This window comes from Babylonia areolata, chromosome 21 (assembly GCF_041734735.1).
Source record: "Babylonia areolata isolate BAREFJ2019XMU chromosome 21, ASM4173473v1, whole genome shotgun sequence".
Lineage (NCBI taxonomy): Eukaryota > Metazoa > Mollusca > Gastropoda > Neogastropoda > Buccinidae > Babylonia > Babylonia areolata.
This window is the reverse complement of record NC_134896.1, coordinates 33,429,418-33,447,741: the sequence shown is the minus strand read 5'-3', so window position 1 is coordinate 33,447,741 and position 18,324 is coordinate 33,429,418. Positions and strand designations below refer to the sequence as shown.

At 43.1% G+C, this 18,324-nt stretch overlaps 1 protein-coding gene across 5 annotated transcripts in view; it reads right to left on the bottom strand.

The window, feature by feature from the left end:
- The window catches only part of LOC143295939 (muscle-specific protein 300 kDa-like), a 341,276-nt gene that overhangs the window by 20,649 nt on the left and 302,303 nt on the right, over positions 1-18,324 (bottom strand). For all 5 annotated transcript variants that reach the window (XM_076607629.1, XM_076607632.1, XM_076607633.1 and 2 more), the window contains 6 exons: positions 7,908-8,072; positions 7,131-7,313; positions 5,203-5,367; positions 4,174-4,527; positions 1,675-1,899; positions 988-1,113 (listed from right to left, as the gene is read on the bottom strand). In XM_076607629.1, the coding sequence (XP_076463744.1) occupies positions 988-1,113; positions 1,675-1,899; positions 4,174-4,527; positions 5,203-5,367; positions 7,131-7,313; positions 7,908-8,072 (1,218 nt within the window). The remainder of the gene's footprint in view (positions 1-987; positions 1,114-1,674; positions 1,900-4,173; positions 4,528-5,202; positions 5,368-7,130; positions 7,314-7,907; positions 8,073-18,324) is intronic.

Genomic DNA, 18,324 nt, shown 5'->3' with positions numbered 1-18,324 from the left:
ACTGGTGAAACCTTCACTGTACAAAAGTGTTTCATCACAAGTCACTGGAAACATTGATGTTTTTGACTTTTTACATTCATTGTCAATCATTTTTCTGGTTAAATTCATGACTCTTCTTTTACGAAATCCATGAAGTAGTTTTCTTGAATTGCAGCAATATTCATTTCAAATAAAAATTTTTGAATCCATCCTCCATCTACAATGTTTCCCCCAACTCATTGTCCAGATCCCTCCTCCGCTTCCTTTCAAACGATAGCATTCAAATGTGAAAATTAATACCTTATCATTGGTATATGTGACAGGACATTAAACAAATTTCCTCCTCCATTAACCCATTCAACTCCAGGGAGTTTACAGCCTCGGCAGGCTTCCATGCCACACTGATGGAGGAAAATGCAGAAAATAATATACTGAAATTGATCAATTTTCTCCTAGGAATCAACACGTGTGGACAAGCCGGAAACACTACAAAGTTAGTAGTCTTTGCTTGTGGTTTATGCATATGTAGGAACATGGAAATTGTTTCAAACAAAACACAATTTGATGCCCCAGCAATGCTCGGGCACAGGGTTGAAGATGTTTACAATCATCAGTTCATGTGACAGGATGTTGAACAGAATTCCTCCTCTTCCTCGTCATGGTGGTCTTCACTCTGGGGTAGATGCTCACTCAGTCTGGCTCCGCAACTTAGCCATTATTCTCGTCAGCAGGGGGCTTAGTAGGTGGTGTCCTAGGTATGTTAAATCAGATCAGATACTACCAAACACCACCAAAGTGACTCAGCAGCAGTGCAGGGTCTCCTGGCGACCTAATACCAATGGATCCATGTGGACTGCTGGCACTGGGACTGTGACAGACGAACCCGGGTGTGGCTGTGTATGAGGACTCAGAATGAGCCATGTGGGAGTAATGCCACTGAAACAGCAGATGATGGGGCAGCAAAAGAAAAAACAAAAAAAAAAAAAAAAAACCTTCTTGGATTCTCACCTGCTTATCATCCACCTGCACCTGCAGCTGCTGCCAGCACCTGGACAGCTGAGCCACCAGGGACTGAATGTCTGCCAGCTGGTGTGAGGTGTCTCCAATGCCACCCATGCGGGGCGTCACTGTTTCCTGCACACAGGCGAACGCATGTGTATATCTAGACAGGCACACACAGCCATGCAGGTGCACTCACATATACACAAATACAGGTGCACAAACACACATACACATTTACACATATACAGGTGCACAAACACACACAGGTTCTCTCTCACACACACAGGTGCACTAACACACATACACATTTACACATATACAGGTGCACAAACACACACAGGTTCTCTCTCACACACACAGGTGCACTAACACACATACAGGTGCTTTTACACATACATACAAGTGCACAAACACACATAAAAGTGCACTCACACACACATACAGGTGTACAAACACACATATCACCTACACACACACATACAGGCGTACACACAAACATACAGGTAAGCTCACACACACACACATACAGGGGCACGCACGCACAAACATCCAGGCACACTCATATACACATACACACAAAAATGCTCATGGAAACACACACATAGCACACTCAAACAGGCACACACACAAACACATGCACACACACACACACACACAGAGGCACACTCATACACACAAAGCAGCATGCCTCACCCCAGACTTGGTCCTCTGCAGCAGACTCTCCAGCTGTTCTGTCTTCAGGGCCAGGTCCCTCTGCAGGGCCTCCCAGGCCGAGTGCAGCTCCGCCTCAGACATGGTAGGGGGCGCCACTGCCTTCCTCTCCATGCCCGTCAGCTGGAGCCCTCTCTCTGCGCCGCGCGGTGCTGCGGACAGCTGCTTCACCAGCTGCTGATGCTGGCTGAGGTCTGAGGCCAAGTCCTGATAATGGAAAACAGGAAGGTTGGATTTAACCCTTTGTTTGCTGCACCTTGGCGAAATGAGTGTGTATGGACCTGATGTGCAGATACTACTCATGTACTTGTAATTGGTGTGAACGATTTTTTTTCAGGTTGGATTTAATTCTTTAACTGCTGCACCTTGGCGAAATGAGTGTGTATGGACCTGATGTGCAGATACTACTCATGTACTTGTAATTGGTGTAAATGATTTTTTTTCAGGTTGGATTTAACTCTTTAACTGCTGCACCGAAATGAGTGTGTATGGACCTGATGTGCAGATACTACTCATGTACTTGTAATTGGTGTGAACGATTTTTTTTTAGGTTGGATTTAACTCTTTAACTGCTGCACCTTGGCGAAATAAGTGTGTATGGACCAGATGTGCAAATACTACTTTTTGTGTACTCATAATTGGTGTAAAAGGAGGAGTTTGTATTATACTCCATGTTTGGCGATACATATACTTACCATGTCAAACTGATGCAAACTAGGCCTATCGTTTGCTCTGCTGGGCCAAATTTTGCACGGCTAACAGTGAAAAGACGAGCAATCTTGCCCCGGTCTGCTCTCAGCCAATCAAACGCCTCTAAAAGCTATAAGCGCTGAATCATTCCTTTGTTTTTTTTTTTAGGTTGGATTTAACTCTTTAACTGCTGCACCTTGGGAAAAAGATAGGAGTGTGTATGGACCTGATGTGCAGATACAACTTACGTACCTGTAATTGGTGTAAATGATTTTTTTTGTTAGGTTAGATTTAACTCTTTGATCGCTGCACCTTGGCAAAATGAGAGGAGTGTGTGTGAATCCATGTGCAAATACTACTTCTTGTGTACTTGTAATTGGTGTAAATGGATCTTTCTAGGTTCGATTTAACTCTTTAACTGCTGCATCGTGGTGAAGCGAGATAAGCATCTATGAACTGGAAGTGCAGTTTTTATGTACTTGTAACTGGTGTTTATTATTATCATTATTTTTCTTCTTATTTTATTTTGTTGTTGTTGCTGAACTACAGTAATGCAGTCCAAATAAGAAATCCAAATAGAGAGTGGAGACTGTTGCTGAACTATAGTAATGCAGTCCAAATAAGAAATCCAAATAGAGAGTGGAGACTGTTGCTGAACTATAGTAATGCAGTCCAAATAAGAAATCCAAATAGAGAGTGGAGACTGTTGCTGAACTATAGTAATGCAGTCCAAATAAGAAATCCAAATAGAGAGTGGAGACTGTTGCTGAACTATAGTAATGCAGTCCAAATAAGAAATCCAAATAGAGTGGAGACTGACATTCTGACCTGTAAGGTCAACTTTATCATTGTGAGATGACAACATTCACTGATAAGCATCCTCATCAGCAGCAGTCAAGGGTTTTACCCACAGTGCCAATTTACTGACATCTTCTTTTGTACTTGTGAGCAGCAAGTCCCACAATGACCTGTCCATGAGCGGACTTTTATGTGTGTGACCATTTTAAACCCCACCATATAGGCAGCCATACCCTGTTTCAGGTCAGTGCATGCCGAGTACGTTCTTGTTTCTGTAACCAACCAAATGTTGACATGGATCTTTAACATGCAAATATGAACTGCATGTACAATACACACAAAGGTTGTTGAGGCAACAGCAAACCTGTGCATCTGTTGACCTGGGAAAATTTTCCATCTTTAATCCACTAGGCGTGGTCAACAGGATTTGAACCCAGGACCATCAGATTAAAAGTCAAATTCATGGCAGTGGCACCCATCACAACAGAATGTTAATTCACTAAGCACTTATTCCAGAAGAGATTAATTCCCCATTATGACAGACTATCAGCACCGAGAAAATGGTCAGAAAAATTACAGTCATGTATCAAATTACCAAAATACTGATTTCTCATCATTTCACAAAGGCACAGAACTATAAGGCCATAGAAATGAATCACCAGAACATTACTTCTTCATTTGGCCCTTTCACCTTCTCTTTGTGATTCCAGTTAGCACTGGCTTCAGCCACAAGCATTTTAGTGTTGTCCTGTTATATTCATTGTTCTTGTACTGCAATATTTCCAAACAAAATACTGCATAAACCACAAAGTATTATTTTATTACATTTTTGTTTAAAAAATTGTTTGAAAATATGTTTTAAAATACTGCACACTGTCAATCAAACAAAAAGCCATTCTTTCTCTATGATGATCTTTTTTTTTATTTTTTTTTTTATTGATCTTTCTTTCCACACAGTCCACAAACCCTACAGAAGTTGAAAGCCCCCCTCACCTGGTGCAGCTGGGAGCGGTCAGGCAGGGAGCGAGAGGAAAAGGCGGTGGTGGAAGAGTCCGCAGGCAGCGTCATCTGCTTGGTGTCGCTCATCCACTGCTGCAGCTTGGTCACCCGGCTCTCGTAGTCGTCCATCTCCTTCTGACGCTTCTCCGAGTCCTTCAGTGCCCCTCGCAGGCTGGTCTCCTTGTCGATGGTGGCCAACTTGAAGTCACCCAGCCGGGAGTGCAGGCCGGAGAGCTGCTTGCGAAGCTTGTCCGCCTCCGAGGGCGTCTCCATCTCGCACAGGCTGTCGCACTGCACTGCCAGGTCCGAGATTTGTTGGAGTCTGGCGTTGAGATCTTCTTGCAGCTCCTGCGGATACGGTACAGTGATGGGTGCTGGTGTTGAGTTAGGGTGTGTGTGTGTGTGTGTGTGTGTGTGTGTGTGTGTGTGTGTGTGTGTAAAAGAGAGACTCTGTGTGTGTGTGTGTGTGTGTGTGAGAGAGAGAGATAGAGAGTACATATGTGTGTGAAAGAGAGAGAGTGTGTATGAATGTGTGTGTGTGAGAGTGCATGTATCCAAATGTAAACCCTGAATATGTGTGCTTTAAAGAGTGTTTGAGTGTGTGCGTATAGCACATGTATGCAAATGTGTGTGTGTGTGTGTGTGTGTGTGTGTGTGAATGCAAGAACATGTTGATATACACACACACATATGAACACACACACACACACACACACACTGCAAGATGACCAAGAATACCAGAAAGAAAGAAAGAAACACACACACACACACACACACACACACACACACACACACACACTGCAAGATGACCAAGAATACCAGAAAGAAAGAAAGAAAGAAACAAACACACACACACACACACACACACACTGCAAGATGACCAAGAATACCAGAAAGAAAGAAAGAAAGAAACACACACACACACACACACACTGCAAGATGACCAAGAATACCAGAGGGAAAGAAACACCCACACACACAGACACGCACAAACTGCTGACAAAGAAGCAATCCTTTGTTCACCTTGTTGTCCTGCAGCTGGTGCTGGATGGCTGAGGGGTTGTCTGTGGGGAGGGGGGTGGTGGCGTGCCGCACCTTCATCTCCCCCAGCCAGCTCTCCAGGTCCGTCACCCGTTTCTTGTAGGCTGTCAGGTCCACCTCATGCTTCTTCCTGTCCTTCACAGCAACCTGCACACAGAGCACCAGTCATGGTGTGTTATAGTGTCCGTGGTTTCCCCTGTCCCAGTGTCAATGGTTTCCCCTGTCCCAGTGTCTATGGTTTCCCCTGTCCCAGTGTCCGTGGTTTCCCTTGTAACAGTGTCCATGGTTACCAGTGTCTATGGTTTCCCTTGTCCCAGTGTCTGTGGTTTCCCTTGTAACAGAGTCCATGGTTATCAGTATCTATGGTTTCCCCTGTCCCAGTGACTGTGGTTTCCCTTGTAACAGTGTCCATGGTTAACAGTATCTATGGTTTCCCCTGTCCCAGTGTCCATGGTTTCCCTTGTAACAGTGTCCATGGTTACCAGTGTCTATGGTTTCCCCTGTCCCAGTGTCTGTGGTTTCCCTTGTAACAGTGTCCATGGTTACCAGTGTCTATGGTTTCCCCTGTCCCAGTGTCTGTGGTTTCCCTTGTAACAGTGTCCATGGTTAACAGTGTCTATGGTTTTCCCTGTCCCAGTGTCCATGGTTTCCCTTGTAACAGTGTCCATGGTTAACAGTGTCTATGGTTTCCCCTGTCCCAGTGTCTGTGGTTTCCCTTGTAACAGTGTCCATGCTTAAGAGTGTCTATGGTTTCCCCTGTCCCAGTGTCTGTGGTTTCCCTTGTAACAGTGTCCATGCTTAAGAGTGTCCATGGTTTCCCTTGTAACAGTGTCCACGGTTAACAGTCTATGGTTTCCCCTGTCCCAGTGTCTGTGGTTTCCCTTGTAACAGTGTCCATGCTTAAGAGTGTCTATGGTTTCCCCTGTCCCAGTGTCTGTGGTTTCCCTTGTAACAGTGTCCATGCTTAAGAGTGTCTATGGTTTCCCCTGTCCCAGTGTCTGTGGTTTCCCTTGTAACAGTGTCCATGGTTACCAGTGTCTATCGTTTCCCCTGTCCCAGTGTCTGTGGTTTCCCTGTAACAGTGTCCATGGTTAACAGTGTCTATGGTTTCCCCTGTCCCAGTGTCCATGGTTTCCCTTGTAACAGTGTCCATGGTTAACAGTGTCTATGGTTTCCCCTGTCCCAGTGACTGTGGTTTCCCTTGTAACAGTGTCCACGGTTACCAGTGTCTATGGTTTCCCCTGTCCCAGTGTCCATGGTTTCCCTTGTAACAGTGTCCATGCTTAAGAGTGTCTATGGTTTCCCCTGTCCCAGTGTCTGTGGTTTCCCTTGTAACAGTGTCCATGGTTATCAGTGTCTATGGTTTCCCTTGTAACAGTGCATATGGTTTCCCTTTTAATAATGTCCATGGTTTCCTCTATAACAGTGTTCCACCTCACAAACCTCTCCCTCTCCCTGAAAATGGTATATGACTGCTATTGAAATGGTAAATAGTAAATGCTTTTTTTTTTTTTTTTTGAGAGAAACAAAGAAAAAACAACAAAACCCCAGTATGATTACCTAAATGGGGAGGTAAAATCAGTCACGCACATGAAATCCCATTCATGTATATGCATGAATGTGGAAGTCGCAGCCCACGAAGAAGAAGAAGAAGAAGAAGAAGAAGAAGAAGAAGAAGAAGAAAACAAACAAAAACAACACAAAACAAAAAAAAACAAAACAGTAATACATTACAATACAGTCCATGCACGCCACCACAAACCACACAAGCACCTCCCTCACCCAACAATCAATCACACCTGTACCCTTGTTCTCAAGGAATTCCTCTGCCATCCATCCCCCCCCCCCCCCCCCCCAACCTCCTCCCCTCCTCCCAACCCACCCACCCCTCCTTGTACATATCTATATACCTGCAGGTGTTTTCCCTTCTGGTCGGCGAGGGACTGGAGGTTGGTGAGTCTGTCGCTGAGCATGGTGAGGGTGGCCTGCATGGCCTTGCCGCCCTCCGCGTCAGACACCTCTATCATCTGCCTGCCCCGCTCCCGCACCACCGCCATGTCCTCCTTGATCGACTCCAGCTCCGAAAGCGAGTCCTGCACATGCACGCAAGCACGCACGCACACAGAGTTGACATGTCGCAGGTCAGAAATTATACACGGAGTTGAAGTGGAAAAAAACCCCAAGAAAGCAGTTGTTGTTTATTCAATTTTAAATTAAATTTTGAATTTGACACAGACAGACACAGAGTCGCTGTGTCCCAGGTCAGAAATTATCCAATACATGGAGTCCTGATGTAAAAAAAAACCAAAAAAAAACAAAAAACAAAACAAAAAAACCCACCAACCCTGAGAGAAAAAGAAAGCAACTGTTGTTTATTCAATTTACCACCTTCAAACAAAATTTTGAATTTGACACACACACACACACACATACACATACATGCACACACAGTCAATCATGTCCAAGGTCAGAAATCATCCTACACAGGGAGTCCCAATGTCAAAAACAACAACAAAAAAAAACAAAAACAAAAAAACAACAACAAAACAACCGTTTATTCAACTGACCATCTTAAAATAAAAGTTTGACTTTCACACACACATCTCTCAAACACAAATACATTTACCACATCACAGAAACTGTACACTCCCCTTCCCCCTGCACACACACACAGTGTGCAGACTGACCTTGAAGTCCTTCATCTGACTGTCGACGTTAGCAGCGGCAGAGGCCGGGGAGCGACTGAGGCTGATCTGAGCACGCTCCATTTTGGCCGTCACTTCCTGCACAGCCTGCTGGTACTGCTCCTGCTTCTGAAGCGCCACCTGCAGTTCTTTCTCCTTCGCCGACACCTAGGAACACAGTCAGAGAGCAATTGTAAGGCCACTGGGACTGCGACAGACGAACATGGGTGTGGCTGTGTATAGGGGGACTCGGTATGAGCAGCTTGGGAGTAATGCCAATCAAACGGTGCAGATGATGGGGCAGCAATAAAAAAACAAAAAAAAACGGGATCAAAAGGATCGTCACAGTCCATTTCAGGACAAAAACATGCACACAGTGGAGTGTACTTCTAGTGGTGAAGCGTCTGCCTAAGAAGCGAGAAATCTGAGCGCACTGGTTCGAATCCCACAGTCGCCAGTACTTTCTCCCTCTCCACTAGACCTTGAGTGGTGGTCTGGATGCTAGTCAGTTGGATGAAATGATAAACCAGGGTCCTGTGTGCAGTATATACTCAGCACATGTAAAAAAAAATTTTTTTTTAAAACCCAAAAAAACACTGCAACAAAAGGGTTGTCCCTGGCAAAATTTTGGAGAAAAATCCACTTCGATAGGAAAACAAATAAAACTGCAAACAGAAAAAAAAAAGAAAAAAAGGGTGGTGCTCTCAGTGTAGCGACAACCTCTCCCTTGGGAGAGCAGCCTGAATTTTACACAGAGAAATATGTTGTGACAAAAGAGTAATACAATACAATATGACACAATACAATGCAATACACAGCTTGCTAACTGAGTGACAGACACATGGAAAGATAGAAAATGATCGCAAGCATCATCACAGTCCATTTCAAGACTGATACATACACACAATTGATAGACAGACAGATACTTATACAATACCACACTTCTTCCAATTCTTTCATGTTTGTTCATGTGTGTGTGTGTGTGTGTGTGTGTGTGTGTGTGTGTGTGTGAGAGAGAGAGAGAGTGTAAAGTATTAGACTGTCAGTCACATTCAAATAATCACACGCCTTCAGAAACAAAGTATTGGTGGGTTTTTTTGTTTGTTTAATTTTTAAAAGTGTTCAGAGAAAGAAACGTACCAATCAGGAACCACAGAAAAGAAACAAGGAACAACAAATTCTTTCTGTATATTTTTTTCTATCCCTCTGGCACTCTGTATTGTCTGCAGTTTAAAATAGTCATGAACTTAAAACTTAACTTGTCTACAGAAAAAGAGTCACAAACTCAGAACTGAAGGGATGTCTACAGAAAAAGAGTCACAAACTCAGAACTGAAGGGATGTCTACAGAAAAAGAGTCACAAACTCAGAACTGAAGGGATGTCTACAGAAAAAGAGTCATAAACTCAGAATTGAAGGGATGTCTACAGAAAAAGAGTCACAAACTCAGAACTGAAGGGATGTCTACAGAAAAAGAGTCACAAACTCAGAAATGGAGGGATGTCTACAGAAAAAGAGTCACAAACTCAGAAATGGAGGGATGTCTATAGAAAAAGAGTCACAAACTCAGAACTGAAGGGATGTCTACAGAAAAAGAGTCATAAACTCAGAATTGAAGGGATGTCTACAGAAAAAGAGTCACAAACTCAGAACTGAAGGGATGTCTACAGAAAAAGAGTCACAAACTCAGAAATGGAGGGATGTCTACAGAAAAAGAGTCACAAACTCAGAACTGAAGGGATGTCAATAGAAAAAGAGTCACAAACTCAGAAATGGAGGGATGTCTACAGAAAAAGAGTCACAAACTCAGAAATGGAGGGATGTCTACAGAAAAAGAGTCACAAACTCAGAAATGGAGGGATGTCTACAGAAAAAGAGTCATAAACTCAGAATTGAAGGGATGTCTACAGAAAAAGAGTCACAAACTCAGAAATGGAGGGATGTCTACAGAAAAAGAGTCATAAACTCAGAATTGAAGGGATGTCTACAGAAAAAGAGTCACAAACTCAGAACTGTAGGGATGTCTATAGAAAAAGAGTCACAAACTCAGAACTGAAGGGATGTCTACAGAAAAAGAGTCACAAACTCAGAACTGAAGGGATGTCTACAGAAAAAGAGTCACAAACTCAGAACTGAAGGGATGTCTACAGAAAAAGAGTCACAAACTCAGAAATGGAGGGATGTCTACAGAAAAAGAGTCACAAACTCAGAACTGAAGGGATGTCTATAGAAAACGAGTCACAAACTCAGAACTGAATGGTTGTCTACAGAAAAAAAGACAAACTCAGAACTGTATGGTGGGTCTTCTGAGGTGTCAGAAATATATGAAGCTCTGCATTTCACTGATTGCCTGTTGATACAGGCTGCAAAGAAACAATGATTTCTGAAGACCTGCTGTTGTTCCAGCCTGTTTCACAATGTGTGACAGTTTTGTCCTCGGACTATCTTGCGAGCTTGGTCACACTATGAACTGAAGCATAGTTTTCTTACTATGCACTGACAAGTTCAGTTTATCATCAATACAAGTACCAGGGCACTGCCCCCAACAGATTCCTGCCTGACTTTTTTGTAACTGGCACTGTGTGAGCAATCCACTACTTTGTACTGATAACTTTCTTGGCACAACCAAGGAGTAGCTTGCACATTTATAGTGAGAAATCCTTTCCACCAAAACCCCCACAAAAAACCAAAACAAAACCAACAAATAACAACACAAAAAAAAAAAAGAAAAAAAAAAAAAAAAAAGCAGACACATTCAGTATTTCTCAGTAAAAACAATCCTCAATATTAAGACCAAGACAGCAGAGAACAGGAGAAGAGAAGATTAAGAAAAAAAAGAAAAGAAGGTGATAAAGAGAATCAACAGACAGTACACTGACAGTGAAGCAGAGAGAGAGAGAGAGAGAGAGAGAGAGAGAGAGAGAGAGGATTACATTAAAAAAAAACAAAAAAAACCACTTGAACACACAGAGTCATGGTTCAACAAGTACCCTTGCTAGTATGTCCTTTGAATAGGCACAATACATGATCACTTTACAAATCACACCAAAAGTTCTATCAATACCCCACGAAGATCTACGCTTGACTGATCATTTCGCAAGGAAAACAGGCTGAGCAAAACAATCTGGGGCAATTCTAACACCCCCCCATCCCATCCTCCCCCCCCCACCCACACACACACACACTGCAGCAATTCTAACACCAGCATGTACACACACACACAAACACACACACACATGCTCACACAGACACACACACACACTCACACCACACAACAGGAAGCAACGCTAAACAAACTCTATCCCACGGACAAGAGTAACAATTAAACAACTCACAACCTCAGCAATCACTCCATTCTGTGACCAATAATTATCCACCCTCACATCGGCAACTTGTTCACAGCGTTCAACACCTTAAATTAACTCCCCTGCTGTACATTCTTGGCCCTCAAGGCAGTAAATTTAGCACAATCAAGTTTCCCACCCTCGCCTCTCCCCTTGGCTGTCAACTTACTTGAAATGTAAAGACCTCGCTTTTCTGCAAGAGAATTCATTTCATTTCTTTCACAGATGATCCCACTACTGTAGCGTGAATCACCAAAGGCTGCTTTACGCTGACAGCAAACGTAACGCCATTCAGGAATAGGTCTATTTCTCTCTCTGTCATGTCTTTCCCTCTCTATCCTGTCTTTCCCTATGTGTCACACTCCCTCTCTCTCATATACATAACACACACACACACACACACATAATGAATGCCATTTGGGAATATGTCTACTCTCTCTCTTATTTACAGAAATAGACATATGGGTAGATATTTATAGATCATGCCAGAAAGCACCTTTTTTTTTGTTCTGTATGTCAAACTGAAGTGTACCATTTTGAATGTTGAAGCTACACCTTTAAAAAAAAAGGTATACAACAGAGTTTTTTCATTCAAACAATATATATATATATATATATATATATATAAACTATCAAACCGCTTATGACATTTCTTAAAAGAGAGAAAGAGACTCAGAGAGAAAGTGAGAGAGACAGAGAGAGAGAGAGAGAGAGAGCAGAGAGAAGGGGAGACAGAGGACAGATATAGAGGCTGCGATTTAGATGATTTACTGGTTAGCCCATTTTGCCTTTAGCTGGGAGAAACGGGGGGTAAATGTGTGTACACAAAAACCATGCAATCAAACTGACATCAAACACACACACAGGGGCCGGGACACCTTTTTCTCTTCAACTGTCTATCCCTGCCACTGAATGAAATGTGTGTATGTATGCCAGTGTTGTAGTCTGGCTGTTCAATACCATACCTGAAACACTCAGCATAATACAACGTGCACCTGCAACTAACTCTACAGCACTACATTCACGTGAGGGGGGAAAACATACGCGGTTCCAACTGAACGCCCTCAACCATAACACTGTTTGCCAAGAATGCAGCAACAATGTTATGGTGGACTGCTTGACAGAGGCATGCTTACAAGACACAGATCTGAGGTCCTAGGTTCGAATCCTTCAGGGAGCTGACATTTTCGGAGACCAATATTTTGCCACCCTCACCTAAACCTTGAATGGTGGTGGTCTGGTTGTTAATCTTTTGGACAAGACAACACACACTCATAAACATAAACACACACACACAAAGAAGAAGAAGAGGAGGAGGAGGTGGAGGAGGAGGAGGAAGAGGAAGATGAAAAAAGAAAGTAAATAGATGGGAAAAGAATGGTGGTGGACAAGAGGAGATGTGTTTCCACATATATCCATTCACATTTGAATATACAAAAGTTGCAATTACACACGTTCATATACCTATCAAAGAGGAAGAGAACACTGAACACTGAAATAATTAATGTCATCAGCTGTAAAGCTCTAGTGACATCACAGGTACAAATCTGAACAAAAATGGTGCAAAACAGATAAAATGGAACAGAAAGGGAAAACATAACTGAAGCAAAATAAACTACTAAGGGATCAATGGCACTTTGGTATTTGGTCATTAATTTAAAAAGTGCATGTGGCAGGGGGGTATTGTGTCTTTTTTCCAGTCGTTCGTCTCAAAGGTTTGGACAGTACACAGGAAACAGAGTACATATATTTCATATAATAATTATTAATAATTCCAGAGAGAGAGACAGACAGACAGACAGAGACAGAAAGAGAGAGACAAGACAGGCAGACAGCCTGCCAAACAGACAAACAGAGATATTCACATAAATGTACGACACCCCAAGGGGGTAAATATTTCTCTTGATAATAAAGATTTAATCTTCAATAGATTAGTTTCTTTTCCTGTGCAGCGCATTCATCAATCTTATTTCGATCCAAAGAAACAACAACAACAACAACAACAGTACACCGAAGCCAACAATGACAAATGCCGAGCCACAAACCTATTCACCCAGCACGTTCCCACAATAAATGACAATGAATGACACAGACATTGCCTCAGACCGGCAACTCATGCCAACTGACACCACTCCACGCACACTCACACAGACATACACTCACACAATACAAACACACACACAAAGTACACACAAAAACACAACACAGACACAACAGAGGCAAACACAACACCACACACTCACACTCACTCTTTCACACACACACACACACGTCCTTGAAATCTCCAGTCACTGTCTCATTTTCACTATCCACACATTCACAAATCATCTGTCACAACAAACAGTGCTGCCACTACTGTTGGTAAAGAATACGGAATCCGCCACCAGAACTCTTTCTGTGTGTTCTTCCCAAACACATAAACACCCCTGGAATTTTGCTGGTTAAAAAACCTAAGCCTGTGACACCTCTGTCTCTTTCATGCCATGGGGCCCAGGTATGAAAAGAAAAACTCACAACCATCGGCCCAGCCAAGTTTTCTTCAAGACTTCAGGAGGTTTAACCCCTTGACTGTTGCTGCTGAAGCAAAGAGCTGATACCTCACTGAAATGAAATGGAGCTGACAGGTCAGGACGTCCGTCATCATTCTGTATTCTGACTTCTTCCTCTTGGGAACTGCATTGCTTTGGGTCAGCAAAATGAACCACACCACTGACAACAACACAAAAATGTAGTAACTGCCTTTCAAACTCATGTCACGCTGATCTCATTACAGCATGGTTCAGCAGTCAGGGGGTTAAAGTCTGAGGAAGGGAGGGCAGTGACAAAACAAGCACAGACATGTATCTGCTGTGCTAATTTCCATGCCAAGCGAAAGCAGCAAAAAGTAGGCAGAGCTGGTAAACGTCACTGTTTGCCTACCTGCCTACTGCGACCTGATAACGTTCACTGACTGCCCCTCACACACCCTCACACAACATCTCTTTAATTACTCTGCTCCCTGAACAAGCCAAATCGACAGACGAAAGATAAATGGTGTTTTGAATGGTGCTGTAATCCCCACACCAGGGCCACAGGTATGCATGAGGGCTTGTGGTCAGGTTTGTGCACCTGTCACACACCAGGCATGCTATCACTATCAACTGTAGGGCTCAGTCACTCCACTGTTGGGGGTGGGGGAATGGGGGATGGGGGGGGGGGGGGGCTTGGGGTTTGTGGTGAGGGAAAGGGAAGTGGTTTTGGACACTGTGCGTGCATGCGTGCGTGCGTGCGTGTGTGTGTGTGTGTGTGTGTGTGTGTGTGTGTGTGTGTGTGTGTGTGTGTGTGTGTGTGTGTGTGTGTGTGTGTGTGTGTACATACTTGTATGTGTGTGTGTGTGTGCGCGAGCGTGTGATGTGAGGATGTGTGTCTGTGAAAATGTGTGTGTGTGAGAGTGAGTATGTACATGACTGTTAATGCCTGTGCATGTCTGAATCTACAAGTATATAAGTTTGTTTTCGTCGTTCATTGATTTTATGTCATTTAACTAAGAGTGACATCAGACAATGACGAAAAAACAACAAAAAATAGAGGGTGGAGGAGAGGCAGGAAATTGGAAGGGGGCTGGTGATGTGATGAACAGGTACAGGAAATGTGGCCTGTGGCCTGTGTGTGTGTGTGTGTGTGTGTGTGTGTGCATGTGTGCACCTGTGCACGCGTGTGTGTGTGCATGAATGCATGTGAGTGCATGTGACTATTTCTTAGTGCTTTGAAATTATTTGTGTGTGTTCACATGTGCAGAACTTGTGCATGCTCACATACAAGCAAGCATGTGCTCATGTCTGTGACTGTTTAAAAAAAAGAAAAGAAAAAACCAGCAGCGTCTAGCAGGTGTACTGGCAGAAGCCAGCCATTCCTGGCAATGGAGAGCAATAAATGCACCATAAATGCACAGGAATGAATACAAATGGCCAACAATCAAAGCAGCCACAACAGAAACTGCCTACAATTCTCACCATACACTTCTTTCCACTTTATACATGATAATGCCAGCAACAACAAAAACTAAACTTAAATAACTAAATAAAATATAAATAAAAATGAAAAAAAAAAATCTGAATATTTTGTGTTCATTTTCTGTTCATTGGCTTTCTCTTGTGAACTTACACAAACACATATAAGCATGAAGTTGCAGGCATCAAGGAAGATGAAATGCATTTATGAATGTATGTATGAGCTTGTGCACACTTCGATTAAAAAAACACACCAATAAAAATCCTACCTAAGCTTAATTTTCCCTTATCAAAACAGTTCATACCAACATCATAATTCACACATGAACACACAATCACACACTCACATACACTCATGCATGCAACAATGAACCAGCATATAAGAGAGCATGCACACACCATACACAAACACACACATATGCACACACCTGCATGCAAGCATGTACACTCATATAATGCTTGCATGACCTGAATTTTCCCTGATCAAAACAGTTCACACTTTGGAATTTGCGTGCGCGCATACACACACACACATGCAAACAAGTATGCACAAATTAATGTAACATCTGCCTCAGTTGAACTTTCTCTGATCAAAGCAGGTGATGCCACTGATATAGAAAATCACACACACACACGCACGCATACATGCATGTGCGCACACATACATGCTTGTACTCACATGCAAACAGATGCACACACACACACAAACACAGATGTACACACACACACATACATAAATGCATCTGCTATCAACCTTCACTTGCTATCATTTTCTTTCACTCCTCACCCATTCCCAAACTTACTTTTAGCCAGAATACTAAGTAAGCAACAGAGAGGCACCACACACCACACACACACACACAAACACACACAGAGACACACACACACATTCCCACCTACCTCCCTTCACAGTCCACTGCCTACTGAACCAAGCGATCATGGGAACCAGCCATGGAGAGCACAGACAACCCCTCTAGTTTTAAACTCTTTCCCCAACAAGTCCACACAAATCCCTCAACCATGCACAGCTGTTATCAGAAAAACAACCAACCAACCAAACTTTTCAATAAACAAATAAAAAAATATTCATTAATAAACTCTGAAGCTGTACATTTGATGCTGATCTTTACCGAAGTGACCTCAAATAAAAGACTAAAAATATAAGAGCACCAATAATGTCTTTGCACTGAAATGTGCAAGAGACCAATAACAGAAAAAAAAAGAAAGAGAAAAGTAGAGGTGAAAGGTGCAGTAGAAAACTCCACGCCTATCTCTCTTATTTTCCTGCGCTGTCTTTTTCTTTTAAAAAAACAACAACAAACAAACTCAATCAATGCCTCCCCCTCCTCTGGCCGGATCTGATCGATACTGACTTTCCCAGGCCGGCTTCACAGTTGGGGCCGCTCTGCGGACCACTGCCATGGTTATAACTGCCGCCGCCACTGTGAGGGTGGGGTGAAAAGGGGGTGTGGGTCTGGGTGGGTAGGGAGTGAAAGGAGAGGGGTGTAGAGTGAAAGAGGAAGGGGTAGGAAGTGAAAGAGGGGGTGGGGTGGGGGGTTGGGGGGGAACCAAGCAGGTAGGCGGTGACTGTACAGTGCGTTGCTTGGCAGAGTGTAATTTTTTTTTAACCCCTTGACTGCAGCTGATTACTATATATATATATATATATATATACACACTTTTTTTTTTTTTTTTTTTTTTTTACAAATCTTTAAGACACTTTTTCTTCTTTTTTCTTTTTCCAATGATCATTTCACTTTCTTCTTATTCCTTATTAATTATACAGCTTCAGTTCAAGTTTCTAAAGGTGTCAATGCGTTTGGACAAATCCATATATGCTGCACCATATCTGCTAGGCTGATGCCTGACAGCAGCATAGCTCAATGTACTTGTCAGGCCTTGAGTGTATTCATGTATATTTGTGTACCCAGCAGAATGAGATTTCTTCTACAAAATTTTGCCCCAGGACAACACTTTTGTTGCCATGGGTTCTTTTCCAGTGCATCAAGTGCGTGCTGCGAACATGACCTTGCTTTAATATCTCATCTGAATGATGAGACACTAAGTTTGACTTTCCAGTCAAATCTTCAAAGAAATGGCAAGAGCAGGAATCGAACCCACACCCTCACAGACACTGTTGTGGAAGAGAAGCGTCTTAACCATACTGCCACTTTCCACCACTTTAATCAAACAGACCTTGGGAAGGCTCTCGAGGCCTGACCTGGGTGCTGGGTTCGTGCATAGATCAGGCACTGCTCCTTTCTTTCCTTCTTTTTTTTAAACAGCAGATGTGGTGTGGCACATAATCACAGATCACTCTGCACACTTTGATGCCTTTTGGAAACTGAAGCTTAATTGACTGCTGCTGACTTGAACGCTGCTCAGTGAAGGGCTGTCGCCTCACGGAGATAAAACAAAGTTTACACATGGCAATGTCAGACACCGTTCTTTATATGAACTTCCTTTTGGGACTGATTAACTTTTGTGTTTAGCGAAATCAATGACACCATCGATAAAACACACAGGAAGTAACAATAACTGCCATTCAAACTCATGTCAGATATCATTTCAGCAAGGTTCGGCAGTCAAGGGGTTAAAAGCACGCAGGAGGTAACAACTGCGATTCAAACTCGTGCCGAACTGATCTCATTTCAGCAAGTTTCAACAGTCAAAGGGTTAATCCCGGGTCTATGAAGAACCACTTCTTCAGTCATCAAATCGTGGTGGGGGTGTCCGACAGGTACAGGCTTTAGTACAAAGTCTGGGTAACTCCTTCACTTGTTCTTTTTTCAAGTGGTTGCATTTGCATTCCCTACCCCTTTACCCCACCCCTTACTAAAACCCCTATCCCTTATCCTCCCCCCACCACAAGAGAGAGAGAGAGAGAGAGAGAGAGAGGGATAGGGAGAGAGAGAAGGGGGGGGGGGAGAGGGAGGGTGAATTATTCAGATTGACATTTGAGCAGTTATTGCAATATTTCTGCGTGTTGGTGTACACACACACACACATATATATATATACACATGCATACATATCTCTGTGTGTGTGCATGTGCATTTGCATGTGTGTGTAAGTGTAGGAATGTATG